We start from the raw sequence: 26948 nt of genomic DNA, 5'->3' as shown, positions 1-26948 counted from the left end.
CCTGGTGCAGACATTATTTTGTGCAGTTCCGAGTAGATGCCTCTGAAGAATAAATTCCTGGAATTGCTGGCTCGGTAAGAGTGTTCCAGTTCTACTTGCCCCAGCCGTGTATGAAAGGACCTGTTTGCTCGCACTCTCATTAGCACTGTTTGGCAGAAATGTACCTTAAACAAACAGCGTCAAGCTGTGGGTATACTCCTGCAAAATGCCTTTTCTGCTCCAGAATGGGTTTCTGAGATGTCGCCAGGTTGGTTTCATTCTGCCAATTTCAGCTGAAACATTGCTGCCTCCAGGAAGACCTCAGGAATCACCTCCTCCCAGTGTGAGCTCAGCTCAGTGCCTTCTGTTCTCTGCATTCCCATAGCAGTTCCCTGCCTCGGAGCACACGTTCCCCCACATGCACTCCAGCGTGATTGATCCGTGTCCATCTGCCTTCCCCATCAGACAGTGAGCTCCGGTTTTTGCCACTGTGACTCCAGCACCAAGGACAGCACCAGCCCATAGTAGGTGCTCAGTAAACATTGGCTGCTAAGGTCCCTGTGAATATGCGTATATGTAGACAAATATATGCAGGCTGGCCCATAGTAGATATTCAGTAAATATTGGTTGCTTAGGGTTGAATGAGTATATGCAGGGGCTTTCACAAAGGGGGAAACTGAGGCTCAAAGTGGGAGAATCCTTCACCCAGACAGCCAAGGGAAGGCTGGAGCCAGGTTCTAATCCAGAGTGCCGGTACTTTCTGAAGCCTCTGTCACTGATTCATTCATCTTCCTCCCCCAGCCACCCCCCTGGCCTGACACAGTGCCTGGCACAGACAGGACCCGATAAATGTGTATTTGTTGAAGGAATGAATGAATATGTGTGTGTGCATGTTGGGGAGCCGGGGGTAGCTGGACCCAGTGTTCCAGGCCCTCAGCACCCTCCGCCCTCTGGGAGCCCGGGGGACAGGTCCCCAGCCCCCTCCCCTTACAGGACCCTGTAGTGCAAGCTGCCTTCCCTCCCCTCTCCAGGTCCCCCGTCCTCCCGCTTCCGGCTTCCCAGCCAGTCTTTCCTCTTTCAGGCTCCGAGGAAAGGCCAGGTTTCCGGGGGGAAGGCTTAGGCAGTGACACCGAGCCCAGCCTCCTCCTCCACCCCCCACCACGCTCAGGCCCCCCTCCCTCCCCGCCACCACCGTCCGCGTTTGGCCGGCCGTGGGGAAGGAAGAAAGGAGCCAAGGAGGCGAGGTAAGAACCCAGCCCCAGCGACCAGGGCCAAGCCCCAGGCCCAGGGCTGAGAAATCCTCAAGGCCTCGACCCGGCCCCAGTTCTGCTGATCATGCCTTCGGGGAGCTGCAGGCTTGGCCCGGAGGAGACTGGCCCCCCTCTAGGACCTGGGACCCCCGACCCCCACCAGCCTCCCTCCCGAGTCCAGGGGTCCGGCCCTCAGTCGCCTCCTCCCTAGGGATTCCCGGCAGCTGGGTCCCCAGCCCCCGCCTCCCCCTTGTCCTGGGAGCCCAGCCCCCTCCCCAGCCCCTCCTCCACCGGGACCCAGGAATCCACACCTCCTCCATACCGGAGTCCAGATTCCCCAATCCGTCATGACCTGGACCCAGGAGTCTCAATCCCCAGCTCCCATCCCCATCAGTCCCAAGAGTCTGGGCCCCTAGCCCCCTCCCAACTCAGACCAGAAGTCTGAACCCTCCTACTCCCCGACCTCTCCCAGCCCCTGGCGTCTGAGAACACACTATTTCCGGGGCCTACCGGCTTCGAATCCCACCCCCTCCACTCAGGCCCCATGGGCTGTGTCCCAGCCCCTCCCAAAACGTTCAGCCTGGCCGGGGGACCTGGAGCAGAAGCAGTTCGCTGACTTTGTCCCCCTCCGTGCCTCTGCCCAGTTCACTCCCTCTGTGTCTCTGTCTCCCTGTCTCCCCGGCCCCCAAGCCGCCACTGCTCTTCTGATCTCTGCGCTTGCACTATCTCTGCCTCTGGTTCTCCAAGTCTCTTTGTTTCCTCTTCTCTGTGTCTCTGTCTCTCTGCTGGGTGTTCCTCACTCTCCTCTGTCTCTTCTCTGCTCTGCCTTTCACCATCCTGTCTTTCTGCGTCTCCTGGTCTCTGTCTGTCCATCCCCACTTCTCTGTGTCTCCCATCTCTGCCTTCTCCTGTCTGTATTCCCTGCTCTGTCGCTCTGTCTCTGATCTCTCTCCTCCTGTCTCTCCATCTCTGGCCTCCCCTCGGTGTCTCTCATCTTTGTCTCTGTCTCATATCTCTCTCCTGGCTAAATACCTGACCCTCTCTGCCTTTCCATCTCTGACTGTCTCTGCTTCTCTTTCTGCCACACCCCACGCACCTCTCTTTATCTCTGCCCCGCTTCCCATCTCTCCCCTCTCTCCCCACAGGCATGGATCCGCAGCCTCCTCCACCCGCCCAGGGCAGCCCACCTCACCGGGGCCGAGGCCGGGGCCGTGGCCGAGGCCGTGGTCGAGGCCGTGGCCGTGGCAGGGGGGGCGCTGGAGCCCCTAGGGCGCCCCTGCCCTGCCCCACCTGCGGCCGCCTCTTCCGTTTCCCCTACTACCTCTCCCGGCACCGGCTGAGCCACTCGGGGCTCAGGCCCCACGCCTGCCCGCTGTGTCCCAAGGCCTTCCGCCGGCCGGCCCACCTTTCCCGCCACCTGCGCGGCCACGGGCCCCAGCCCCCGCTGCGCTGCGCTGCCTGCCCCCGCACCTTCCCAGAACCCGCCCAGCTCAGGCGCCACCTGGCTCAGGAGCACGCGGGCGGCGAGGTCGAGCTGGCCATCGAGAGGGTGGCCAAGGAGACGGCCGAGCCCAGCTGGGGCCCGCAGGACGAGGGCTCGGAGCCGCCCACCACGGTTGCAGCGGGGGCCACGGAGGAGGAGGCGGTCGCAGCGTGGCCTGAGACGTGGCCTGCGGGGGAGCCTTCCACGCTGGCTGCGCCCACCAGCGCCGCAGAGCCCCGGGAGTCGGAGTCGGAGGAGGCCGAGGCCGGGGCAGCAGAGCTGAGGGCCGAGCTGGCGCTGGCGGCCGGGCGGCAGGAGGAGAAACAGGTCCTGCTCCAGGCAGACTGGACGCTGCTGTGCCTGCGCTGCCGCGAAGCCTTCGCCACCAAGGGCGAGCTCAAGGCGCACCCGTGTCTGCGCCCCGAGGGCGAACAGGAAGGGGAAGGGGGGCCCCCGCCACGCCCCAAGCGACACCAGTGCTCCATCTGCCTCAAGGCCTTCGCCAGGCCCTGGTCCCTGTCGCGCCACCGGCTGGTCCACTCCACCGACCGCCCTTTCGTGTGCCCAGACTGCGGCCTGGCCTTCCGCCTCGCCTCCTACCTCCGCCAGCACCGCCGCGTCCACGGCCCCCTCAGCCTGCTGGCCCCGCTGCCCGCGGCGGGCAAGAAGGACGACAAGGCCTCGGGTGCACGGAACTCAGCCAAGGGGCCGGAGGGGGGCGAGGGGGCGGAGTGCGGGGGTGCCTCGGAAGGGGGAGAAGGCGGGCAGAACGGAGGCGACGCCGCCCCGGCTCGGCCCCCCGCCGGGGAGCCCCGCTTCTGGTGCCCAGAGTGCGGCAAAGGTTTCAGGCGCCGGGCGCACCTGCGGCAGCACGGGGTGACCCACTCGGGAGCGCGCCCCTTCCAGTGCGTGCGCTGCCAGCGGGAGTTCAAGCGCCTGGCCGACCTGGCGCGCCACGCACAGGTGCACGCGGGGGGCCCAGCCCCGCACCCGTGCCCCCGCTGCCCGCGCCGCTTCTCGCGCGCCTACAGCCTCCTGCGCCACCAGCGCTGCCACCGCGCAGAGCTGGAGAGGGCCGCCGCGCTGCAGGCACTGCAGGCCCAGGCCCCGACGTCGCCGCCACCGCCCCCGCCGCCCCTGAAGGCCGAGCAGGAGGAAGAAGGGCTCCCGCTGCCCCTCGCAAACATTAAGGAAGAGCCGCCCTCTCCGGGGACCCCACCCCAGTCCCCGCCGGCTCCCCCTGTCTTCCTCAGCGCCTCCTGTTTCGACAGCCAAGACCACTCAGCCTTCGAGATGGAGGAGGAAGAGGTAGACAGCAAGGCTCACCTGCGCGGGCTGGGGGGCCTGGCCTCCTGACCTTCGCCGCCCTGCCCTCCGCCGCTCCGCCTGAGCTCCCCGGTTTGCAGAATGGAGAAGGGAAGTTGAAGGAGCCACCTCCTCTGTCTACCCACCCGTCCCCTTCACGCCCTTGACACTAAGGAGTGGGGGGCCCTGGACTGCCCCTTCCTCCCCCATCGCCCGCCCCCAGAACCCCTGATGCTGGTTAGGAACCGCTCACCCCAACATGTGTCTTAAGGCAGGACGACTTGGAAAAAAAAGGCGGCGGACAGTTGGCCAGAGGGATGGAGACTGGTGGGGACGCCCCCGCCTGCCTGTCCCCCGTTACACACACTGGACACCATCACCTCTTTGGAACTGCCAGACCCTGGGGGTCCCCAGTGAGCAAAGGTCTGTCCTTGTCCCTTTGTCTGTCTGTGAATAAATGTGAGTTCGTGAAATCCAAGAGAGCGAGGTGTTCTGTGGAGGTGGGGCAGGCTGGGGGCGCTGGGGCGAGTCAGGATTTGTCCAGCCAACTCTGAACTTGGGTTCAGAGCAGGAAGGACACAGATGCATCAGAAAATATGTGGCCCTCAACCAAGCAAGAAGCCGGTGAAGGCTGGGTTGAGAAGAAACAGGAATGTGAGAAGATAGATCATCGTCACCGCTGCCCTGTGGAAGCTCCGCGCGATTATCCTCACCACTGCCCTGTGGAAGCTCCGCGCCTTACTCAGTCAATCTCTACCACACCCTTACTCTGTGTCAGCGGTGGTACTAGGCACTGAGGAGGAGTCCAATACCTTCCTCTGAAAGAGCTGGAATTCTAGCCCTGCATTGTCCAACATAACTTTTTTTTTCTCAGAAAAGTTTCCATAACCTTTCTTCCCTCACTCTGTTGCCCAAGCTGCAGTGCCGTGGTGCAGTCATAGCTCACTGCAGTCTCAAACTCCCAGACCCAAGCAATCCTCTTGCCTCAGCCTCTCAAGGAGCTAGGACTACAGGTGCATGCCACCACACCCAGCTGATTGTTTAATTTCTTGCAGAGACGGAGTCTTGCTATATTGCCCAGTCTGGGAGAACTTTTTGTGATGATGGGATATTCTACATCTTCACTGTCCAATATGATATCCAGCAGCCACACGTGGCTATTTCCGTTTAAATTTAGAATATGGAAATGTAAAGACATTAAGATGAAATAAATGTAAAAGTTTGGTTCCTCAGTCACACTCTTCACTCTTTTTTTTTTTTTTTTTTTTGAGAGAGAGAGAGTTTCACTCTTGTCGCCCAGGCTGGAGTACAATGGCACGACCTTGGCTCACTGCAACCTCCACCTCCCAGGTTCAAGGGGTTCTCCTGCCTCAGCCTCCCGAGTAGCTGGGATTACAGGAGCCTGCTACCACAACCAACTAATTTTTTGTATTTTTAGTAGAGACGGGGTTTCACCACGTTGGCCAGGCTGGTCTCAAACTCCTGACCTCAGGTGATCCGCCCACCTCAGCCTCCCAAAGTGCTGGGATTACAGGCGTGAGCCACTGCACCCGGCCTCAGTCTCACTATTTCAAGGGCCAAAGAGCCCCATGTGGCTGGTGGCTGCCATATTGGACAGCACAGATCTAGAACATTACATCATTGAAAAAAGTCCTAGCAGGATGCAATATAGCACCAGGTATAAGGGCTACCAAGAGTAAACCACCAGACAGTATGATGGCAGAGCAGGACTAGGGGTTGGGGCTTCTCTGGCCAGGCGACGTTTGATTTGAATGAAGATGGAGGGAACCAGGTATGAGAAAGAAACATCTGTGAGAAGACAACACCAGACAAAGAAAAAACAGGGGCAAAGGCTAGGAGGTGGGTACTACAGGATTTTTTTTTTTTTTTGACACAGGATCTTGCTCTATTGCCCTGGCTGGAGTGCAGTGGTGCGATCACAGCTCACTGCAGCCTCGACCTCCTGGCTCAAGGGATTCTCTCTTCTCAGCCTCCCAAGTAGCTGGGACTACAGGTGTGCACCATCATGCTTGACTAATTTTTATTTTATTTATTTATTTATTTATTCTTTTGAGATGGAGTCTCGCTCTGTCACCCAGGCTAGAGTGCGGTGGCGTGATCTCCTCTCACTGCAAGCTCCACCACCCAGGTTCACGCCATTCTCCTGCCTCAGCCTCCCGAGTAGCTGGGACTACAGGCACCCGCCACCACGCCTGGCTGATTTTTTGTATTTTTAGTAGAGACTGGGTTTCACCGTGTTAGCCAGGATAGTGTCGATCTCCTGACCTCGTGATCCTCCTGCTTCGGCCTCCCAAAGTGCTGGGATTACAGGAGTGAGCCACTGTGCCCGGCCATGCTTGACTAATTTTTAAATTTTTTGTGGAGATGGTGTCTCCCTATGTTGCCCAGGCTGGTCTCGGACTCCTGGGATCAAGGAAGCCTCCTGCCACAGCCTCCCAAAGTGCTGGGATTACCAGCATGAGCCACTGCACCTGGCCATTACTACATATTTTAGAAACTGCAGGTAATTGGAGGTGAGGTGGGAAGTTTCAATTTCTACACATCTTCAAGTTGTTGGGTTTTTTTGGTTTTTTGTTTTTTTGGTTTTTTTTTTTTTTCGAGATGGAGTCTTGCCCTGTCACCCAGGCTGGAGTGCAGTGGCACGATCTCAGCTCACTGCAACCTCTGCCTCCCAGGTTCAAGCAATTCTCTTGCCTTAGCCTCCTGAGTAGCTGGGATTACAGGCGCCTGCCACCGCACCCAGCTAATTTTTGTGTTTTTAGTAGAGATGGGGTTTCACCATATTGGCCAGGCTGGTCTTGAACTCCTGATCTCGTGACCATCTGACCTCATGATCCACCCGCCTCAGCCTCCCAAAGTGCTGGGATTACAGGCATAAGCCACCGCGCCTGGCCCAGTTGTTTTCTTTTTTACCTGTTTATTTAGGTTCCAGGAGTGGAAGGAAGAGGGATATCTCTCAGCTAATCTTCCTGAAACACCTTTCTCTTTCCTTCTCTTGACATCCTGCTTTCCCCCAGCACCTTCGATGGTTCTCTCTTGCCCTATGCAAATAATGACGGGCGGGGTGCAGTTGTTTATGCCTATAATCCCAGCACTTTGGGAGGCTGAGGCGGGTGGATCACTTGAGGTCAGGAGTTCGAGACCAGCCTGACCAACAAGGTGAAACCCCGTCTCTACTAAAAATACAAAAATTAGCCAGGTTTGGCAGTGGGCGCCTGTAGTCCCAGCTACTCAGGAGGCTGAGACAGGAGAATTGCTTGAACCCGGGAGGTGGAGGTTGCAGTGAGCTGAGATTGCAACACTGCACTGCAGCCTGGGTGACAGAGCGAGACTCCATCTCAAAAAAAAAAGACGTTGACTACTTAGGTACCTGCACACCCACAAGAAACAGCAAGAAAGGGGCAGAGCCTCCCCATTTTCCAGGACAACAAACTGAAGCTCTGAGAGGGAAGCTATTTCCCCAGTGCGTCAACGATAGTAGATGGATCAGAGGAGGCAGAGAAGCAAGAAAGATGGTGATTGAGGGTCAAGGTGGGAGAGGATGACACCGAAAGCTTCAAATAATTACACCTTCAATGATTTCACACATCTTGGCTGAGCCCTTAGCACTGTGCCGGCTTGTATGGATTAGTTTGTTTGATTTTTTTTTTTTTTTTGAAACGGTCTCGCTTTTTTGCCCAGGCTGGAGTGCAGTGGTACAATCATAGCTCACTGCAGCCTCCATCTCTTGGGCTCAAGTGATCCTCCTGCCTCAGCCTCTGGAGTAGCTGGGACTACAAATTTGTATCACCATGCCTGGCTAATATTTTATTTTATTTTATTTTATTTATTTTGTTTTATTTTATTTTATTTTGAGACAGAGTCTCGCTCTGTCGCCAGGCTGGAGTGCAGTGGCGTGATCTCAGCTCACTGCAACCTCTGCTTCCCGGGTTCAAGCAATTCTCTGCCTCAGCCTTCCGAGTAGCTGGGATTACAGGCACCCGCCACCATGCCCAGCTAATTTTTTGTATTTTTAGTAGAGATGAGGTTTCACCATCTTGGCCAGGCTGATCTTGAACTCCTGACCTCATGATCTGCCCCCCTCGGCCTCCCAAAGTGCTGGGATTACAGGTGTGAGCCACCGCACCTGGCCTACTTTTTTCTTTTGTAAAGACGAGGTCTCACTATGTTGCCCAGGCTGGTTTCCAACTCCTGGCCTCAAGCGATCCTTCCCACTCAGCCTCCCAAAGTGCTGGCATTACAGTCGTGAGCTACTGTACCTGGCCTGTCCCAACTGTTTATCACTGAGTTTAAGCCCAGTGCTGGATGTTGGGGCTAGTATTTGATGACACCCCTTAGGCACTCTTTTGACACCAACCATCCAGCTCAGGAGTTGAACAATAACCCAATATTGGCATGAATAGATTAGGGTTACCAAATAAGACTGGTTCCCCAAAGAACTAGATCCTATGAGAAACTATAACCAAGCGTCAAGTGTTGGGGAGATGGGAGGCTGAAGTCTGCTTTTATTACAACAAAGCTACTCCCTCCTCAGGAACCGTCAGTGGCTCCTTATTACCATATCTTAATGTGGGCTCCTATTTAGTGAGAGCCTACCATGGCCAGACACCTTATCCATACAATGTCATGGACAAAACCCATCAAACGAGGGAATTACATAGCTCCACTTATAGAAGGGCCAGATTGGGGCTTAAAGCAAAGAAGCCATTTGTCCTGCTTCAGTAATCACTACTATGAAATGAGCCTTGCGTATTAAATGGGTTACTTAGTGGAAAGGGCTGAAGACAGTGCTTGGGCCTGGCAAGTAGTTGTTGCTGTTGGCTGGGCGCAGTGGCTCACACCTGTAATCCCAGCACTTTGGGAGGCTGATGTGGGTGGATCATCTGAGGTCAGGAGTTTGAGACCAGCCTAGCCAACATGGTAAAACCCCATCTCTACTAAAAATACAAAAATTAGCCAAGCATGGTGGCATGTGCCTGTAATCCCAGCTACTGGGGAGGCTAAGGCAGGAGAATTGCTTGAACCTGGGAGGTGGAGGTTGCAGTGAGTCAAGATCGTGCCACTGCACTCCAGCCTGGGTGACAGAGCTAAAAAAAAAAAAAAATGGAGAGAAAAAGTTGTTGCTGTTGGTTGTTGCTGTTGGTACTTTTAGCTATTATTCTCCCTGGCTGCTGTATACATGATCTCAATGAATCCTCACCACTCCACGGGGAGGCAGGAAACACCCTCCCCATTTTCTGGATGCAGAGAGGAAGTTCCTTGTCCAAGATATCACGGTTACAAATTGGCAGACCTGGTCCTCGAACCCTTACCCAGGCCAATCTTACCCTCCCCGTCAGCTCCCACCACACAGCCCACTTTCAGGCCCCTTCCTACACACATGTTGGTCTCCAGGACCCGCGGGCCCCACCTCGGCTCTATGGGTTTGCCCACCCTTCTCATTGCAGATCTGCCGCCTCGAAGAGAAACATTTTCAGAACCAAATACAGAATTGACAAAGAGAAGACGGCCTTGGAGATAGAGCCCAGCTTCTTCATTGCGCAGGTGGAAAACTGAGGCCAGATGCGTGGGACAGACGCAGAGAATGATGAAGTCACCAAATGACGGTGATTATTGAAGGAGTTGTGGTTATGTAGGGAACACGACCTGCCATTTGTCTTTCACTTGCTGAACACTTTACACGTACGATCGCAACCACATTTGTTTGTTTTTGTTTGTTTGTTTGTTTGTTTGTTTGTTTGAGACGGAGTTCACTCTTGTTGCCCAGGCTGGAGTGCAATGGCACGATCTCGGCTCACCGCAACCTCCGCCTCCGGGGTTCAAGTGCTTCTCCAGCCTCAGCCTCCCGAGTAGCTGGGGTTACAGGCATGCGGCACCATGCCCGGCTAATTTTGTATTTTTAGTAGAGACAGGGTTTCTCCATATTGGTCAGGCTGGTCTCGAACTCCCGACCTCAGGTGATCCACCCGCCTTGGCCTCCCAAAGTGCTGGGATTACAGGCGTGAGCCACCGTGCCCAGCCTGCAACCACATTTGTTAATAATAGGAACCCACTTCTTGAGTATTCACCCTATGTCTGCTTCAAGGGTACTATGTAGATTAGCCCATTTAATCCTCACAATAGCCACATAAAATAGATACTATTATTGGCTCTGTTTTCGTTTTGCCTTTTCATAAACAGCTTTACTGAGGTACCATTTACATATAGACTTCATCCATTTGGTCGTACAATTCGATAATTTTTTTTTTTTTTTTAGACAGAGTCTCACTCTGTTGCCCAGGCTGAAGTGCAGTGGCGTGATCTCGGTTCACTGCAACCTCCGCCTCCTGGGTTCAAGCAATTCTCTGCCTTAGCCACCCAAGTAGCTGGGATTACAGGTGCCTGCCACTACGCCTCACTAATTTTTTTTTTGTATTTTTAGTATGAACAGGGTTTCACCATGTTGGCCAGGCTGGTCTTGAACACCTGACCTCATGATCTACCCACCTCGGCCTCCCAAAGTGCTGGGATTACAGGGGTAATTTGCTAATTTTTAATAAATGTACAGAGTTGTGCCTCTATCACCACAATCCAATTTTAGAATATTTCCAGGCTGGGTGTGGTGGCTCAGGTCTGTAATCCCAGCACTTTGGGAAGCCGAGGTGGCAGAAGCACTTGGAGCCAAGAGTTTGAGACCAGCCTGGACAACAAAGCAAGACCCTGTCACTACAAAACATTGAACAAAAATTAGCTGGGTATGGTGGCAAGTGCCTGTAATCCCAGCTACTTGGAATACGGAGGTGGGAGGGTGTCTTGAGCCCAGGAGTTGAAGGCTGCAGTGAGCTATATGAGTTGAAGGCTGCAGTGAGCTATGATCACACCACTGAACTCCAGCCAAGGCCACAGAACAAGATCCTGTCTCTAAAAAAAATAATAATAATAAATAAATTGATGAATTAATTAAAAATTTTAAAAAGAATATTTTGATCACCTCAAAAAGACATTCTGTGCCTGTTAATAGTCATTTTCCATTCCCACCCTCAGCTCTGGGCAACCACGAATCTATTTTGTCTCTACGGATGAACCTATTCTAGACATTTCATATAAATGGAATATGCCATATGTAGCTTTGGTGACTGCCTTCCTCCTCTTAGCATAATGTCTTCAAGGTCTATTCACATTGTAAATTGTGTCAGTTCAGTACTTAATTGCTTTTTAGTTGTTGTTGTTGCTGTTATTGAGAGAAGGTCTCACTCTGTTGCCCAGGCTAGAGTCCAGTGGTGCTATCATGGCTCACTGCAGCCTCAACCTCAAGTGATCCACCTCTCTCCAGTTTCCTGAGCAGCTGGGACCACAGGGTGCATCACGACACCTGGCTAATATTTGTATTTCTTGTAGAGATGGGGGTCTCACTATGTTGCCCGAGCTGATCTTCAACTCCTGGGCTCAAGCAATCCTCCCACCTTGATCTCCCAAACTGCTGGGATCAAAGGCATGAGCCATTGCACCCACCCTCTTCATTCCTTTTTCACGGCTGAATAATATTCCACTGTATGGATACACCACACATTGTTTATCCTCTCATCCGTTGATGGGTGTTTGTGTTGTTTCTACTCTTTGGCTGTTTAAGTAATGCTGCTGTGAACATGCATGTACAAGTCTTTTTCTTTTGTTTAGAGATGGACTCTCGCTCTGTCGCCCAGGCTGGAGTGCAGTGGCGTGATCTCTGCTCACTGCAAGCTCCGCCTCCCGGGTTCATGCCATTCTCCTGCCTCAGCCTCCTGAGTAGCTGGGACTACAGGCGCCAGCCACCACACCCAGCTAATTTTTGTATTTTTAGTAGAGACAGGGTTTTACCCTGTCAGCCAGGATGGTCTCAATCTCTTGACCTCATGATCTGCCTGCCTCATCCTCCCAAAAGTGCTGGGATTACGGGCATGAGCCACCATGCCCGGCCTTTGTTTTTTTTTGTTTTTGTTTTTTTTTTTTTTTGACGGGATCTTGCTCCGTTGCCCAGGCTGGAGTGCAGTGGTGCAGTCTCGGCTCACTGCAGCCTCTGCCTCTGAGGTTCAAGCAATTCTCCCACCTCTGCCTCCCAAGTAGCAGAGATTACAGGGGCACACCACCACACCCAGCTAATTTTTGCATTTTTAGTGGAGATGGGGTTTCACCATGTTGGCCACACTAGTCTCAAACTCCTGACCTCTGGTGATCCACCTGCCTCAGCCTCCCAAAGTGCTGGGATTATAGGCCTGAGCCACCGCGCCCAGCAACAGGTCTTTGTGTGGGCATATGTTTTCATTTCTTTGGGGCAGATTTCTAGGAGCAGAATTGCTAGGCTGTGTGGGAAGTGTGTGATTCACTTTTTAAGAAAGTGCCAGACTGTTTCCCAAAGTGGCTGTACCATTTACAGCCCACTAGCGATTATGAGGTTCCCAGCAGGCCCTGCTTTCCTGAGAAAACTCAAGTACAGAAAGGTGAAATGAATTAGCCAAGGCCACACAGCTAGTAAGTACCATGCCAGATTTGATCCCAGGCATTGTGACTGCAAAGCCTGGGCTTTTAAACTTTACACAATGCTTCATCCTTACCTCACTCATTAAGTTTTTTTTTTTTTTTTGGAGACGGAGTCTCACTCTGTCACCCAAGCTGGAGTACAGTGGCACGATCTCAGCTCACTGCAACCTCTGCCTCCTGGCTTCAAGCGATTCTCATGCCTCAGCTTCCCGAGTAGCTAAGATTACAGGCATGTGCCACCACTCCTGGCTAATTTTTTTATTTTTAGTAGAGACAAGGTTTCACCATGTTGGCCAGGCTGTTCTCGAACTCCTGACCTCAGGTGATCTGTCTGCCTCAGCCTCCAAAAGTGCTGGGATTAAAGGCGTGAGCCACTGCGCCCAGCCTCATTCAGTCTTCCATTCACTCATCCTAAAACTCATTACTGAGCCTCTACTATATGCCAGGCACTGTCCGAGGTGCACCTTATTCATTGGTTAACAAAATAGATGAATCCCTCTTTAGGTAGGGCTTCCATTCTAGTGAGGGAAGTCAGGCAAGAAAACATAGCAAGAAAGTAAATTATAAAACGTCTTAGAGAAAGAGAAATGCTATGGAGAAAGACAATGCAAGACAGGGCATGTAGGAACTTCAGTTGTGTAGGCCAAGAGCTGAACGAGAGAGCAGTGCAGATAACTGGGATGTGTCCCAGAGGAAGGGCACATCTGATGCAAAAGTTCTGAGGAGGGGACGTAGCTGGAGTGTTCAAGGAGCAGAGGGGCCAATGTGGCTGGAGAGGAGTGAGTGAGCAAAGGAGGGAGCAATGGGAGAGGAGATCGAGGAGGTGATGGGGTACCAGATTGGGTAGAGAGTCATGAGGACCCAATTTCCGATCAAAATGAGATGGAAATCTTGGAGGAATTCATGCAGAGGCTGACAGGATTCGACGTTCCTTTTTCCTTTTAGCATGTTATTATAAAAATATAAAAACATAAGGAAATAAAAATAATTGTGCAGCGAATGTCTATGTGCCCATTCTCTACATTCATCCATCCATCCATGAACCCATCCATTCCCACATCCATCCATCCTTCCATACACCCATCCATCCATCCATTATCCATTCATCCATTCACCCATTTATCCATCAGCCATCCATCTATACATCCATCCATAATCCATCCATCTATTCATCTATTCATCCATCCATCCATCCTTTACCCATCTATTTATCCATTCACTCATCCATCCATCCATCTACTCACTCATCCAACCATTTACCCAACCATCCATCCATTCATTCACCCATCCAGCCATTCATCCACCATCCATTCACCTATCCATCCATCATCCATCCATCTATGCATCTATCCATTTAGCCACCCATTCATCCATCCATCATCCATCCATCCATTCACCCATTCATCCAACCATCCATTCATCCATCCATCATCCATCCATCCATTCACCCATTCATCCAACCATCCATTCATCCATCCATCATCCATCCATCCATTATCTATTCATTCATCCATCATCCATTATCTATTCATTCATCCATCATCCGTTCACCTATCCATCTATCCATTCACCCATCCATTCATTCATTCATTTATCCATCTGTCCATCTGTCCATCCACCCATCTATTCATCCATTGATTCACCCATTCATCCATTCATCCATCCATCATCCATCCATCCATTCACCCATTCATCCAACCATCCATTCATCCATCCATCATCCATCCGTCCATTCACCTATCCATTCATGCATCATCCATCCATCTATCCATCATTGATTCATCCATCATCCATCTTTATAAAATTAATACATTTTATTTTTTAGAGAAGTTGTAGGTTCATAGCAAAATTGAACAGAAAGCACAGAGAGTTCTCATATATTCATCTTTCTCTATGCAACTTGCAATTCCCAAAGCAACATATCAGTTCACTTCACTCCTAAACACTTCAGCATGCGTAACATTTTTTTGTTGGTTTTTAAAAAACTTTTTTGTTTGATGTTTTATTAGCATGCATAACATAACAAGATATCAAATATTTAAGCTGCTTGCCATTAGTAAAATTAAAATACAGTGAAATGCCACATTTTCCAAGTTACCATTTGATACATTCGGACAAAGACATACACCTGAATAGCACAAACTCCCCTCTCCTGGTGTAACAGATTCTCCCTGGCTTCTGTGTGAATAGCCTGGTGGGGAGTGTGGCAAAAGTACCCATAAGCCCACCTGGTTTTCTTTCTTACATAAACTTTTTTGTTTAGAAACATTTAAGACGGGATAGTAGAGCTGCAGTGAGTGATAGTAGACTTGCTACAGACCCCTCACCCAATTTCCCCAAATGTTCTCGTCTCCCATTACCATGGCATGTCTGTCAAAACCAAGAAGCAAACACTAGTACAGCACAAAACTCTGCCCTTTACTCAGATGTCACGAATGTCCTTTTTCCATTCAGGATCCCACCCTGGATACCACATGGAGTCTCACCGTCATGCCTCCTTAATCTCTTACTGTCTGCCACTGTTTCTCAGACTTGCCTCGTTCTGATGACTTTGACAGTTTTGAGCAGTCCCGGCAAAGCAGACCACAGAAGTGTGCTGTCCCAGGGATCTGGGGCTGCAAGTCTGGGGTCAAGGTGTCGGCAGGGCCACACTGCCTCTGAAGGCTGCAGGGCAGGGGTGTCCAATCTTGTGGCTTCCCTGGCCCACATTGGAAGAATTATCTCAGGTCACACATAAAATACACTAACAGCTGATGACCTAATACATAAATCAATCAATAAATAACAAAAACGCAAAAAAAAAAAAAAAAAAAACCTCTTTTTTTTGAGATGGAGTCTCGCTCTGTTGCCCAGGCAGGAGTGCAGTGGTGTGATCCCGGCTCACTGTAACCTCCAACCCCCGGGCTCAAGTGATTCTCCTGCCTCAGCCTCCCGTGTAGCTAGGACGACAGTTACACACACAAAATGCCCCTCTGGGCCAAGCATGATGGCTCACACCTGTAATCCCAGCACTTTGGGAGGCTGAGGTGGGTGGATTGCTTGAGGCCAGGAGTTTGAGACCAGCCTGGGCAACACAGCAAGACACCACCTCTACAAAAAAAATTAAAAATTAAAAATTAGCCAGGCCTGGTGGCATACACCTATAGTTCCAGCTATCTGGTAAGCTGAGGAGGGAGGATCGCTTGACCCCAGGAGTTACAGAACCATTCTGGGCAACACAGTGAGACCCTTTCTCTTCAAAAAACATTTTTTTTTAATTGAGATGGAGTTTCACTCTTGTTGTCCAGGCTGCAGTGCAGTAGCATGATCTCAGCTCACTGCAACCTCCGCCTCCCGGGTTCAAGCAATTCTCCTGCCTCAGCCTCCCAAGTAGCTGGGATTACAGGCGTGTGCCACCATGCCCAGCTAATTTTGTATTTTTAGTAGAGATGGGGTTTCACCATGTTGACCAGGCTGGTTTTGAACTCTTGATCTCAGGTGATCCACCCGCCTTGGCCTCCCAAAGTGCTGGGATTACAGGCATGAGCCACCGTGCCCAGCCAAAAAAATTTTTTTAGTATGAAAAAAAAAAATCCCTTCTCTTCGCCTCCTATCAGGAGGTGCGTGTTCTCATGTCTTCTCACCCATGCTGCTAGTAACCCTGGTCACCTGGCAGGGGTGGTGTTTGCCAGCTCTCCCCACTGTATGCGACCCCCCTTCCTTTCCATTCATCTAGTCTTTGTAAACAAGCCACTGAGTGCAGCCCACGGGGCATTTGGGCTGTGGGGGAATTAAGCTCCCTTCTTCAGAATGGGGGAGTAGATAGATAGTTCTTAAGAATACAGCTGGGCGCGGTGGCTCACGCCTGTAATCCCAGCACTTTGGGAGGCTGAGGCAGGTGGATCACGAGGTCAGGAGTTCGAGACCAACCTGGCCAACATGGTGAAACCCTGTCTCTACTAAAAATATAAAAAAATTGGCTGGGCGTGGTGGCTCACGCCTGTAATCCCAGCACTGTGGGAGGCCAAGGCGGGCGGATCACGAGGTCAGGAGTTCGAGACCAACCTGGCCAACATGGTGAAACCCTGTCTCTACTAAAAATATAAAAAATTGGCTGGGCGTGGTGGCTCACGCCTGTAATCCCAGCACTTTGGGAGGCTGAGGCAGGTGGATCACGAGGTCAGCAGATTGAGACCAACCTGGCCAACATGGTGAAACCCTGTCTCTACTAAAAATATAAAAAATTGGCTGGGCGTGGTGGCTCATGCCTGTAATCCCAGCACTGTGGGAGGCCAAGGCGGGCGGATCACGAGGTCAGGAGTTCGAGACCAACCTGGCCAACATGGTGAAACCCTGTCTCTACTAAAAATATAAAAAATTGGCTGGGCGCGGTGGCTCATGCCTGTAATCCCAGCACTGTGGGAGGGAAGGCGGGTGGATCACGAGGTCAGCAGATTGAGACCATCCTGGCTAACACGGTGAAATCCTGTCTCTACTAAAAATACAAACAATTACCTAGGTGTGGTGGCGGGCACCTGTAGTCCCAGCTACTGGGGAGGCTGAGGCAGGAGAATCACTTGAACCCGGGAGGCGGAGCTTGCAGTGAGCCGAGATCACGCCACTGCACTCCAGCCTGGGCGACAGAGCGAGACTCTGTGTCAAAAAAAAAAAAAAAAATTAGCTGGGCACATTGGCGCCTACCTGTTATCCCAGCTACTCGGGAGGCTGAGGCAGGAGAATCGCTTGAACCCAGGAGGCAGTGGTTGCAGTGATCACGCCACTGCACTCCAGCCTGGGGGATAGAGCAGGACTCTGTCTCAAAAAAACAAAGATTTATTCTGTAAGAGAGATGTGTTCCTTCACCTTTCCCTGCTAACTCGCTCATCTGCCTCTTTCTTTCTTTCCCTTCCCCCCTCCCTCCCTCCCTCCCTCCCTCCCCCCCTCCCTCCCTCCCTCCCTCCCTCCCTTCCTTCCTTCCTTCTTTCCTCCCTTCCTTCTTTCTTTCGTTCTTTCAAGTCTCGCTCTGTCGCCCAGGTTGGAGTGCAGTGGTGCGATCTCAGCTCATTGCAACCTCCGCCTCCTGGATTCAAGTGATTCTCTTGCCTCAGCTTCCCGAGTAGCTGGGATTACAGGTGCGCGACACCACGCCCGGATAATTTTTGTACTTTTAGTAGAGACAGGGGTCTCACTATGTTGGCCAGGCTGGTCTGGAACTCCTGACCTCAGGTGATGCTCCCGCCTCAGCCTCTCAAAGTGCTGGGATTACAGGCGTGAGCCAACACTCCCGGCCTCATCCTCGTATTTCTTTGTATCAGTGTAGACACACAGATACTTATTTGATAATCTGCATTCGGGTCCAATTCCATGTGACTTGCTTCCTTGAAGCCCATCTGTTTCCACCTCAGGTGCTATCAACAAAACACAGACTGGTGCCCAAGGGGAAGCCGGGGACAGCCGGGAGGTGCCACCGCAGCGAGAGCGCTTGGGGCTTCTGGGTGGGAGAAGGCTTCATACCAACCAGGCTGGAGCTGACCTGCGAAGTGTGAACCACTCTCCAGAGGGGCCCGAGGCTCCACGGGGACCCCTGCCTGCACGACCCCAGCGCCCAGCCCTCCTTCCCGGGCACCTCCCCCTGCCCGGCTCCCGGCCTCCCTGGGGCGAGCGGGTTGGAGGCCAATTCCGGGCGCCTCCCCCGGCCCCCTTATCTCGCCACACCCAGCCCTGAGCCTGGCACAGACCCGGCTCCATAAATATTTGCTGCCGTTCGCCCCGCTGCTCCCGGCCTCCAACCCAGGCTCCTCCCGCCGCTGGGCCTTAGTCCAGGCTGGGCCCTCCCCAGGCATCGGCACTTTGGGCTCAGGGAGGGAGGGGGCAGTCTTGGAAGCAGATGAGGAACCAGGGAGAGGAGAGGGACCCACCCAAAGTCACACACAATGGGAGGGAGAGAGACAGAGGGGCAGAGAGGGAGAGACAGACGGGCAGAGAGAGACAGAGGGGCAGAGAGGGAGAGACAGAGGGGCAGAGAGAGAGAGACAGAGGGGGCAGAGAGGGAGAGACAGAGGGGCAGAGAGGGAGAGACAGAGGGGCAGAGAGGTCAGAGGGGGATCACGAGAGATCCCGAGGTCAGGGGGATCACGAGGTCAGAGGGCAGATCACGAGAGACAGAGGGGGCAGAGAGGGAGAGACAGAGGGGCAGAAAGGGAGAGACAGGGGCAGAGAGGGAGAGACAGAGGGGCAGAGAGAGAGAGACAGAGGGGTAGAGAGAGAGAGACAGAGGGGTAGAGAGAGAGAGAGACAGAGGGGTCAGAGAGGGAGAGACAGAGGGGCGGAGAGGGAGAGAGGGGGCAGAGACGGAGAGAGAAAGGGGGCAGAGAGGGGGAGAGAGAGGGGGCAGAGAGGGACGGGGGGGCAGTGAGGGGGAGACAGAGGGGGCACAGAGGGGGAGACAAAGGGGGTAGAGGAGGAGAGAGAGAGGGGGCAAAGAGAGAGAGACAGAGGGAGCAGTGAGGGGGAGACAGAGGGGGCAGAGAAGGGGAGACAGAAGGGGCAGAGGAGGGGAGACAGAGGGGGCAGAGAGGGAGAGACAGAGACAGAGAGAGAGGGAGAGAAAGCCCTGGGCAGACAGAGACTCGGAGCGCGGGAGTGAAGCGGTTGGGCAGCCTCCAGCCTTCTGACAGTGGGATAATAACCCTGCTGCTATTTATTACCTCACCCGCTCACCAGTGCCAGCCACTCCACACACATCATTCACTCCTTTAATCTCCACCACTCTGTCGGTTCCTAGCACAGGCCACGCGCTCTCCTCTGCAGCCTCTCACGGACAACTCTCTTTGCCTGGAATGACCTCCCACCCTTGGTTTCAGGCCTCCCTTTACATACACCCCCACGACCTTCCCTACCCCTCCCACAACCATCTCTCTCTCTATCAATCCCTGCTGTGGGCACAATTCTAAGAGGGTCCTCAAGACCCCTGTTCCCTGGGTGCTCACATCCCCGCTCCCAGCCCTTCAGTCAGACGCTGCTCTAGGTGCAGATTTACCCCAGGTAGAATTAATGTTCCAAGTTCAGGCGGGGAGCGGTGGCTCAGGCCTGGAATCCCAGCACTTTGGGAGGCTGAGACAAGATGATCGCTTGAGCCTAGAGTTTGAGACCAGCCTAGGCAACAAAGTGAGACCCTGCCATCTCTAAAATAATAATAATAATAAATAAGATTCCAAATCAGCTGACTTGAAAATAGGGAAATGCTCAGGCCAGGCGTGGCAGCTCATGCCTGTAATCCCAGCACTTTGGGAGGCTGAGGCGGGCGGATCACCAGGTCAGGAGATCGAGACCATCCTGACTAACATGGTGAAACCCCATCTGTAGTAAAAATACAAAAAAGTAGCCGGGCGTGGTGGCAGGCACCTGTAGTCCCAGCTACTCAGGAGGCTCAGGCAGGAGAATCACTTGACCCCGGGAGGCGGAGGTTACAGTGAGCCAAGATCGTGCCATTGTACTCCAGCCTGGACAACAAGAGTGAAACTTTGTACAAAAACAACAACAACAACAACAACAACAAAAACCACAGAAGGGTGCTGTCCCAGGGCTCTGGAAGTCTGAGATCAAGAGGTCAGCAAAACCATACTCCGTCTGAAGCCTGTATGGGAGGGGTGTCCAAGATTGCGGCTTCCTTGGGCCACATTGGAAGAATTGTCTTGGGCCACACATGAAATACATTAACACCAACAATTACGGATGAACTAATAAATAAATAAATGCAAAAATGCAAAAATAAAAATCTCATAATGTTTTAAGAAAGTTTACGAATTTGTGTTGGGCCACGTTCAAAATTGTCCTGGGCCGCATGTGGCCTGCAGGCTGCAGGTTGAACAGCCTTGCTGTGGGAGTGCTTCCTTGCCTCTCCCTAGCTTCCAGTGGTTGCCAGCAATCTGTTTGTTTGTTTGAGACAGGGTCTAGCTCTGTCACCCAGGTTGGAGTATAGCACTGCGATCTTGGCTCACTGTGACCTCAACCTCCTGGGCTCAAGTGATCCTCCCACTTCAGCCTCCTGAGTAGCTGAGACTACGGGCAGATACCACAATGCCCGGCTAATTTTTTGATGTTTTGTAGAGACGGGGTCTCACTTTGTTGCCCAGGGTGTCACCAGCCACCCTTGGCATCCCTTGGCCTGTGGCTGCATCACCTCAGCCTCGGCCTTCATCGGCACAGGCATCCTCCCTATGTGGGAATCTGTGTCCAAATCTCCCTTGTGTATATGAATAGCAGTCATATTGGAGTAGGACTCCTCCTCTCCAGTACAGCCTCATCTTAACTAATTTCATCAAAACGATCCGATTTCCAAATAAGGCCACATTCTGTGGTACTGAGGGTTAGGACTTCAACATATATATATATATAGATAGATAGATAGATAGATAGATAGATAGATAGATAGATAGATAGATAGATAGATAGAAAGAAATATATATATAGAAATATGTATATATAGAAATATATATAAATATAAAAAATATAAATATATATAAAAATATATATAAATATATATATAAATATATATATATACAAAAATTTTTTTTCCAGAGACAGAATCTCACTCTGTTGCCCAGGCTGGAGTGCAGTGATGCGATCACAGATCACAGCTCACTACAGCCTCAAACTTCTGGGCTCAAGCAATCCTCCCACCTTAGCCTCCCAAGTAACTGGGACTACAGGCATGCACCACCATACCCAGCTAATTTTAAAATTTTTTTAGTAGAGACAATGTCTCACTATGTTGCTCAGGCTGGTCTTGAACTCCTGGATTCAAGCAGTCCTCCAACCTCAGCCTCCCAAAGTTCTGGGATTGCAGGCATGAGCCACCATACCTGGCCCTAAGTCTTTTATATGTAGCAGTGGGCAGCTTCTGAAAAGGCCCTCAGTGGTCCCTGTCTCCCAGTGCTCACACTTTTGAGTAATCCCCTTCCTCTGAATGTGAGCTGGACATAGTGACTTTTAATAGAATAGGGGAACAGTGATGGGATGTCACTCTCAAGATTAGGTTACAAAAGACTATGATTCCTGTCTTGTTTCTCTTTCTCTTCCCACCCTCACCCCCACTTTCTCTTTTTGGCTTGGCTTTCTGGCTTTGATGGGGCCAGCTGCCATGCTGGGAATTGCCCTGTAGAGCAGCCCACGGGGTAAGGAACTGAGAGTGATCTCTATCCAACAGCCTGTGAGGAACAGAGACCCTCAGTCCAATAGCCTGTGAGAAACCAACTCTAGCCAAGACAGGAGTGAGTCCGGAAGCAGATCTTTCCAGTTGAGCCTTCAGATGAGACCTCAGCCTAGCTGACGCCTTGATGGCAGGCTTATGAGAGTCCCTGAAACAGAGGACCTGGCTGAGCTGGGTCCAGCCTCCTAACCCAGAGAAATGATGAGAAATGGGTGTTGTTTTGAGCAGCCAAGTTTTGAAGGTAACTTCAGCAGTAGAAGCTAATCCACATGTATTAACCCATTTAATTTCTATAACAAGCCTAGGTGATATATACTGTTATTATCCCCATTTTACAGATGAGGAAATGGAGGCACAGAGAGGCAGAGATGTTTGCCCAAGGCCAGTAAGTGGCAGGGATGAGGGGTAAAGCCAGATAGCCTGGCTCTAGAGTTTATCCTTTTAGCCACCCCACTATTGTTGTTTCACTGTTAAATAATAATAACTGGCAGTCAGGTGTGGTGGCTCATGCCTGTAATACCAGCATTTTGTGAGGAAAAGGCAGGAGGATTGCTTGAGGCCAGAAGTTTGAGACCAGCCTGAGCAACATAGTGAGACTCCATCTCTAAAACAAGAAAGAGAAAGAAAGAAAGAGAGAGGGAGAGAGAAAGCAAGGAAGGAAGGAAGGTAGGTGTGGTTGTTGGTGGTATGCACCTGTAGTCCCAGCTACTTGGGAGGCTGAGGTGGGAGGATTACTTGAACACCCAAGGTCGAAGCTGCAGTGAGCTGTAATTGCACTGCTGTACTCCTGCCTGAGCAACAGAGCAAGACTCTGTCTCAAATAAATAAATAAATAAAGGCTGACATTTGTCAAAGGAGTATCCTTTGCAATTTCCCCACATGTGTCTAGTCTCCATCATCACTCAATGTGACGATATATCTTTGTTTTCTTAGAATTACTTATAATTTTCAAATTTCAGTTGCAGAGAGTGGCGTGGATGGCACCAGCTGACTCATAGCATGGCCGTCATTAGCCCCCGCCCCGCCACGCTGCAGCCCAGTGGAGAGAGAGCTGGACAGCATAGCACCTGTCCTCACACCTTCGCATCATCTGCTGAAGTCTCCCGTTGACTGAACCCAAAGAGAAACCAGGTGGAGTCCAGTTGGCTGCACGCCTTCCAGTCAGAGGGGGTCACCCCAACAGAGAGGAGACTTGGATGGACAAACAGAAGCTGTCTGGCGCTTCCTGACTGCCTTCCGTTCCCATCACACACATGATGTGGCAAAGGACATGTGGGAAGATCTCTCAGGGGTGTACACCCAGAAGAGGACGCCTCAGACCCATTTCCCCGCTACAGCCTCCGTCTCCCCCACCAGTCTACCCCCCTCCCCTGACCAGCAATGCCTCCAGCTCCCTGCTTCCCCACGTCCTCAACCACTTCCCAATTTCTGCCTCTCTGATGGGTGTGAATGGGGTCTCCCTATAGGGGCTTACCAGGTGGTGGATGGGTAGCAGGACTGGCCTGCTCCAGATGCAGGCAATAAGGGAGGTTTTGGCTATAGAGGAGGTGAAAACAATAAAATGACCAACCAAAAGTTTGGTCTGCTTTTCTTTCTAATTTCTGAATTTTATTATGATGTTTTTTTTTCGTAGAGATGGGTACTCACTATATTGCCCAGGCTGGTCTCAAACTCCTGGGCTCAAGTGATCCTCTTGTCTTAGCCTCCCAAAGTGCTGGGATTACAGGTGTGAGCCGCTGTGCCCAGCTTGGTCTGCTTTTCAGTGTCACCAAGTGCAGCAATTGTAAACAAGGTCAATGATTAAATATGTCTCCCTCAAAAACACTATATATATATAATATACAAAAATTATATATATAATATACAAAAATTATATGTATATATTATTATTTTTGAGATGGAGTCTTACTCTTGTCGCCCAGGCTGCAGTGCAATGGTGCGATCTCAGCTCACCACAACCTCTGCCTCCTAGGCTCAAGAGATTCTCCCGCCTCAGCCTCCCTAGTAGCTGGGATTACAGGCATGCGCCACCACGCCTGGCTAATTTTTTCTATTTTTAGTAGAGACGGGGTTTCTCCATGTTGGTCAGGCTGGTCTCGAACTCCCGACCTCAGGTGATCCGCCCGCCTCGGCCTTCCAAAGTGCTGGGATTACAGGCGGGAGCCACTGCACCCGGCCGAAACTAAACATATTCTTAAAACACAATGTAGGCTGGGCACAGTGGCTCATGTCTGTAATCCCAGCACTTTGAGAGGCCAAGGTGGGCAGATCACCTGAGGTCGAGAGTTGGAGACCAGCCTGGCCAACATGGCAAAACCGCCTCTACTAACAATACAGAAGTTAGCCGGGTGTGGTGGCATGTGCTGCAATCCCAGCTACTCTAGAGGCTGAGGCAGGAGAATTGCTTGAATCCAGGAGGCAGAGGCTGTAGTGACCTGAGACCGTGCCACTGCACTCCAGCCTGGGTGACAGAGCAAGACTCCATGTCAAAAAAAATACATAAATAAATAAACCAGAATTCAGCACTCTTATTGGTATTTACTCAAATGAGTTGAAAACCTATGTCCACACAAAAACCCACATGTGAATGTCTACAGCAACTTTATTCATAATTGCTAAAACTTGAAAGTAACCGACCGGGCACCGTGGCTCACGCCTGTAATCCCAGCACTTTGGGAGGCCGAGGCGGGCGGATCACCTGAGGTCAGGAGTTCGAGACCAGCCTGGCCAACCTGGTGAAACTCCATCTCTACTAAAAATACAAAAATCAGCCGGGCATAGCGGTGCATGGCTGTAATCCCAGCTACTCGGGAGGCAGGAGAATCGCTTGAATCTGGGAGGTGGAGGTTGCAGTGAGCTGAGATCGCACCACTGCACTCCAGTCTGGGCGACAGAGTGAGACTCTGTCTCAAAAAGAAAAAAAAAGAAAGAAAGCAACCAAGATGTCCTTCAATACGTGAATGGATAAGCCGTGGTCCATCCATACAATGGAATATTATTAAGCAATAAAAAGAAATGAGATGGCAATGAAAGGTTTTACTGAAAGAAAAAAAAAAGAGCTACCAAGCCATAAAAAGACATGGCGAGAACTTAAACGCATGTTTCTAAGTGAAAGAAGCTAATCTGAAAAGGCTGCTTACTGTTTGATTCCAACAATACGAGGTTCTGGAAAAGAGGAAACTACAGAAACAGGAAAAAGATCGGTGGTTGCCAGGAGCTAGGAGGGAGAGAGGGATGAGGAGGTGGACCCCAGGGGATATTTAGGGCACTGAAACTATGATACTCTGTCTGATACTACAGTGGTGGGGACGTGTCATTATACATTTGTCTAAAGCCACAGAACATACAACGTCATGAACTGGGAGCGAGCCCTCATGTACACTGTGGACTGTGGGTGACGATGGTGTGTCCCATGCACCACCCTGGTGGGGATGTTGATAGTGGGGGAGGCAGTGGGGGCAGGGCAGGGAGTATAGAAGAACTTCGTACCTTCTGGCTGGGTGCAGTGGCTCATGCCTGTAATTCCAGCACATTGGGAGGCTGAGGTAGGCAGATCACCTGAGGTCAGGAGTTCGAGACCAGCCTGGCCAACATGACGAAACCCCGTCTCTACTAAAAATACAAAAATTAGCCGGGCATGGTGGCGCATGCCTGTAATCCCAGCTACTCGGGAGGCTGAGGCACAAGAATCACTTGAACCGGGGAGGCGGAGGCTGCAGTGAGCCAAGATCGCGCCATTGCACTCCAGACTGGGTGACAGAGCGAGACTCTGTCTCAAGAAAAAGATCTTTGTACCTTCTGCTCAATATTGCTGTGAACCTAAAACTGCTCTAAAAAATAAAGTCTATTAATTAAAAAAAAGAAAAAAGGAAGAAACCCCCACCCCCCAACAGTCAAGAAAAAGATGCAGGTGATTATTACATGATGGTTATTGAAAATAGTTCTTCTATACAGGACGGGGTGTTAAAAGTTAAAAATAGGCCTGATGTGGTAGCTCACACCTGTAATCCCAGCACACTTTGCAAGGCCAAGGCAGGAGGATCGGTTGAGCACAGGAGGTCGAGACCAGCCTGGGCAACACAGTGAGAGTCCTCCTGTCTTTACCAAAAAAAAAATCAGCCGAGCATGGTGGCATGTATGTGTAGTCCCAGCTACTCAGGAGGCTGAGGTAGGAAGATCACTTAAGCCTGGGAGGTCAGGGCTGCAGTGAGCTCTGATCATGCCACCGCACTCCAGCCTGGGTGACAGAGTGAGATCCTGCTTCAAAAAGATAAATAAAATTTAAAATGATCTGGGCATCTCACAGGCTGTGTTTGCTCTGGTCCCTCACTCACTAAAATGCAGGTTGCAATTTTTTTTTTTTTTTTTTTTGAGACAGAGTTTCTCTGTGTTGCCCAGGCTGGAGTGTAGTGGCGTGATCTCGGCTCACCGCACCCTCCACCTCCTGGTCTCAGGTGATTCTCCTGCCTCAGCCTCTCGAGTAGCTGGGATTACAGGCACTGGCCACCATGCCTGGCTATAGGCCAAATTTTTTTTACTGGCATTATTGAGATGTAATTCATATGTCATAAAATTCACCGTGTAAAGTAGACAAATCAATGGTTTCTGGTATAGTCCTAGAGTTTGTGCAAACATCAACACAATCTTTTTTTTTTTTGGACAGGGTCTTACTATGTTGCCCCGGCTGGAGTTCACTGGTGTGATCTTGGCTCAATGCGACCTCCGCTTCCCAGGTTCAAGCGTTTTTCCCGCCCCAGCCTCCTGAGTAGCTGGGATTACAGGTGTGCACGGCCACGCCTGGCTAATTTTTGTTTTCTTTTTCTTTCTTTTTTTTTTTTTTTTGAGATGGAGTCTCGCTCTGCTGCCCAGGCTGGAATGCTGTGGCACAGTCTCGGCTCACTGCAACCTCCGCCTCCCGGGTTCAAGTGATTCTCCTGCCTCAGCTTCCCAAGTAGCTGGGATTATAGGCACCTGCCACCACACCCAGCTAATTTTATGTAGTTTTAGTAGAGACGGGGTTTTACCATGTTGGACAGGCTGGTCTCGAACTCCTGACCTCATGATCCGCCCACTTCGACCTGCCAAAGCTCTGGGATTACAGGCGTGAGCCACTGTGCCCGGCCTAACACAATTTTAAAACATCTTTCATCACCCCCAAAAGAAACATTGCACCCCTTAGCCATAGCCCCCCAATACTTGCCTCCTGCCCCCCATGTCCTAGGCA

At 51.5% G+C, this 26948-nt stretch overlaps 1 protein-coding gene across 2 annotated transcripts; it reads left to right on the top strand.

Moving 5' to 3' along the window:
* Positions 1-1098: 1098 nt before the first annotated feature.
* Positions 1099-4495, top strand: ZNF579 (zinc finger protein 579). Of its 2 annotated transcripts, none has more exons than XM_031007787.3 (2): positions 1099-1223; positions 2375-4495. In XM_031007787.3, exon 2 carries the CDS (start codon positions 2377-2379, stop codon positions 4066-4068), a length of 1692 nt encoding a protein of 563 aa, XP_030863647.2. In that variant the 5' UTR covers positions 1099-1223; positions 2375-2376; the 3' UTR covers positions 4069-4495. The 2 variants fall into 2 exon arrangements, with proteins under 2 accessions (XP_030863647.2, XP_030863648.2); XM_031007788.3 differs by having other exon boundaries at positions 1111-1223; positions 1874-4495.
* The last annotated feature ends 22453 nt before the right edge of the window (positions 4496-26948 follow it).

This window comes from Gorilla gorilla, chromosome 20 (genome assembly GCF_029281585.2).
Source record: "Gorilla gorilla gorilla isolate KB3781 chromosome 20, NHGRI_mGorGor1-v2.1_pri, whole genome shotgun sequence".
In the NCBI taxonomy this organism is placed as follows: Eukaryota; Metazoa; Chordata; class Mammalia; order Primates; family Hominidae; genus Gorilla; species Gorilla gorilla.
This window is presented reverse-complemented; position numbering and strand designations above follow the sequence as displayed.

What these genes read in the sequence shown, in the direction of transcription:
- ZNF579 (XM_031007787.3), top strand. Translation starts at nt 2,377, where the DNA reads ATGGATCCGCAGCCTCCTCCACCCGCCCAGGGCAGCCCACCTCACCGG.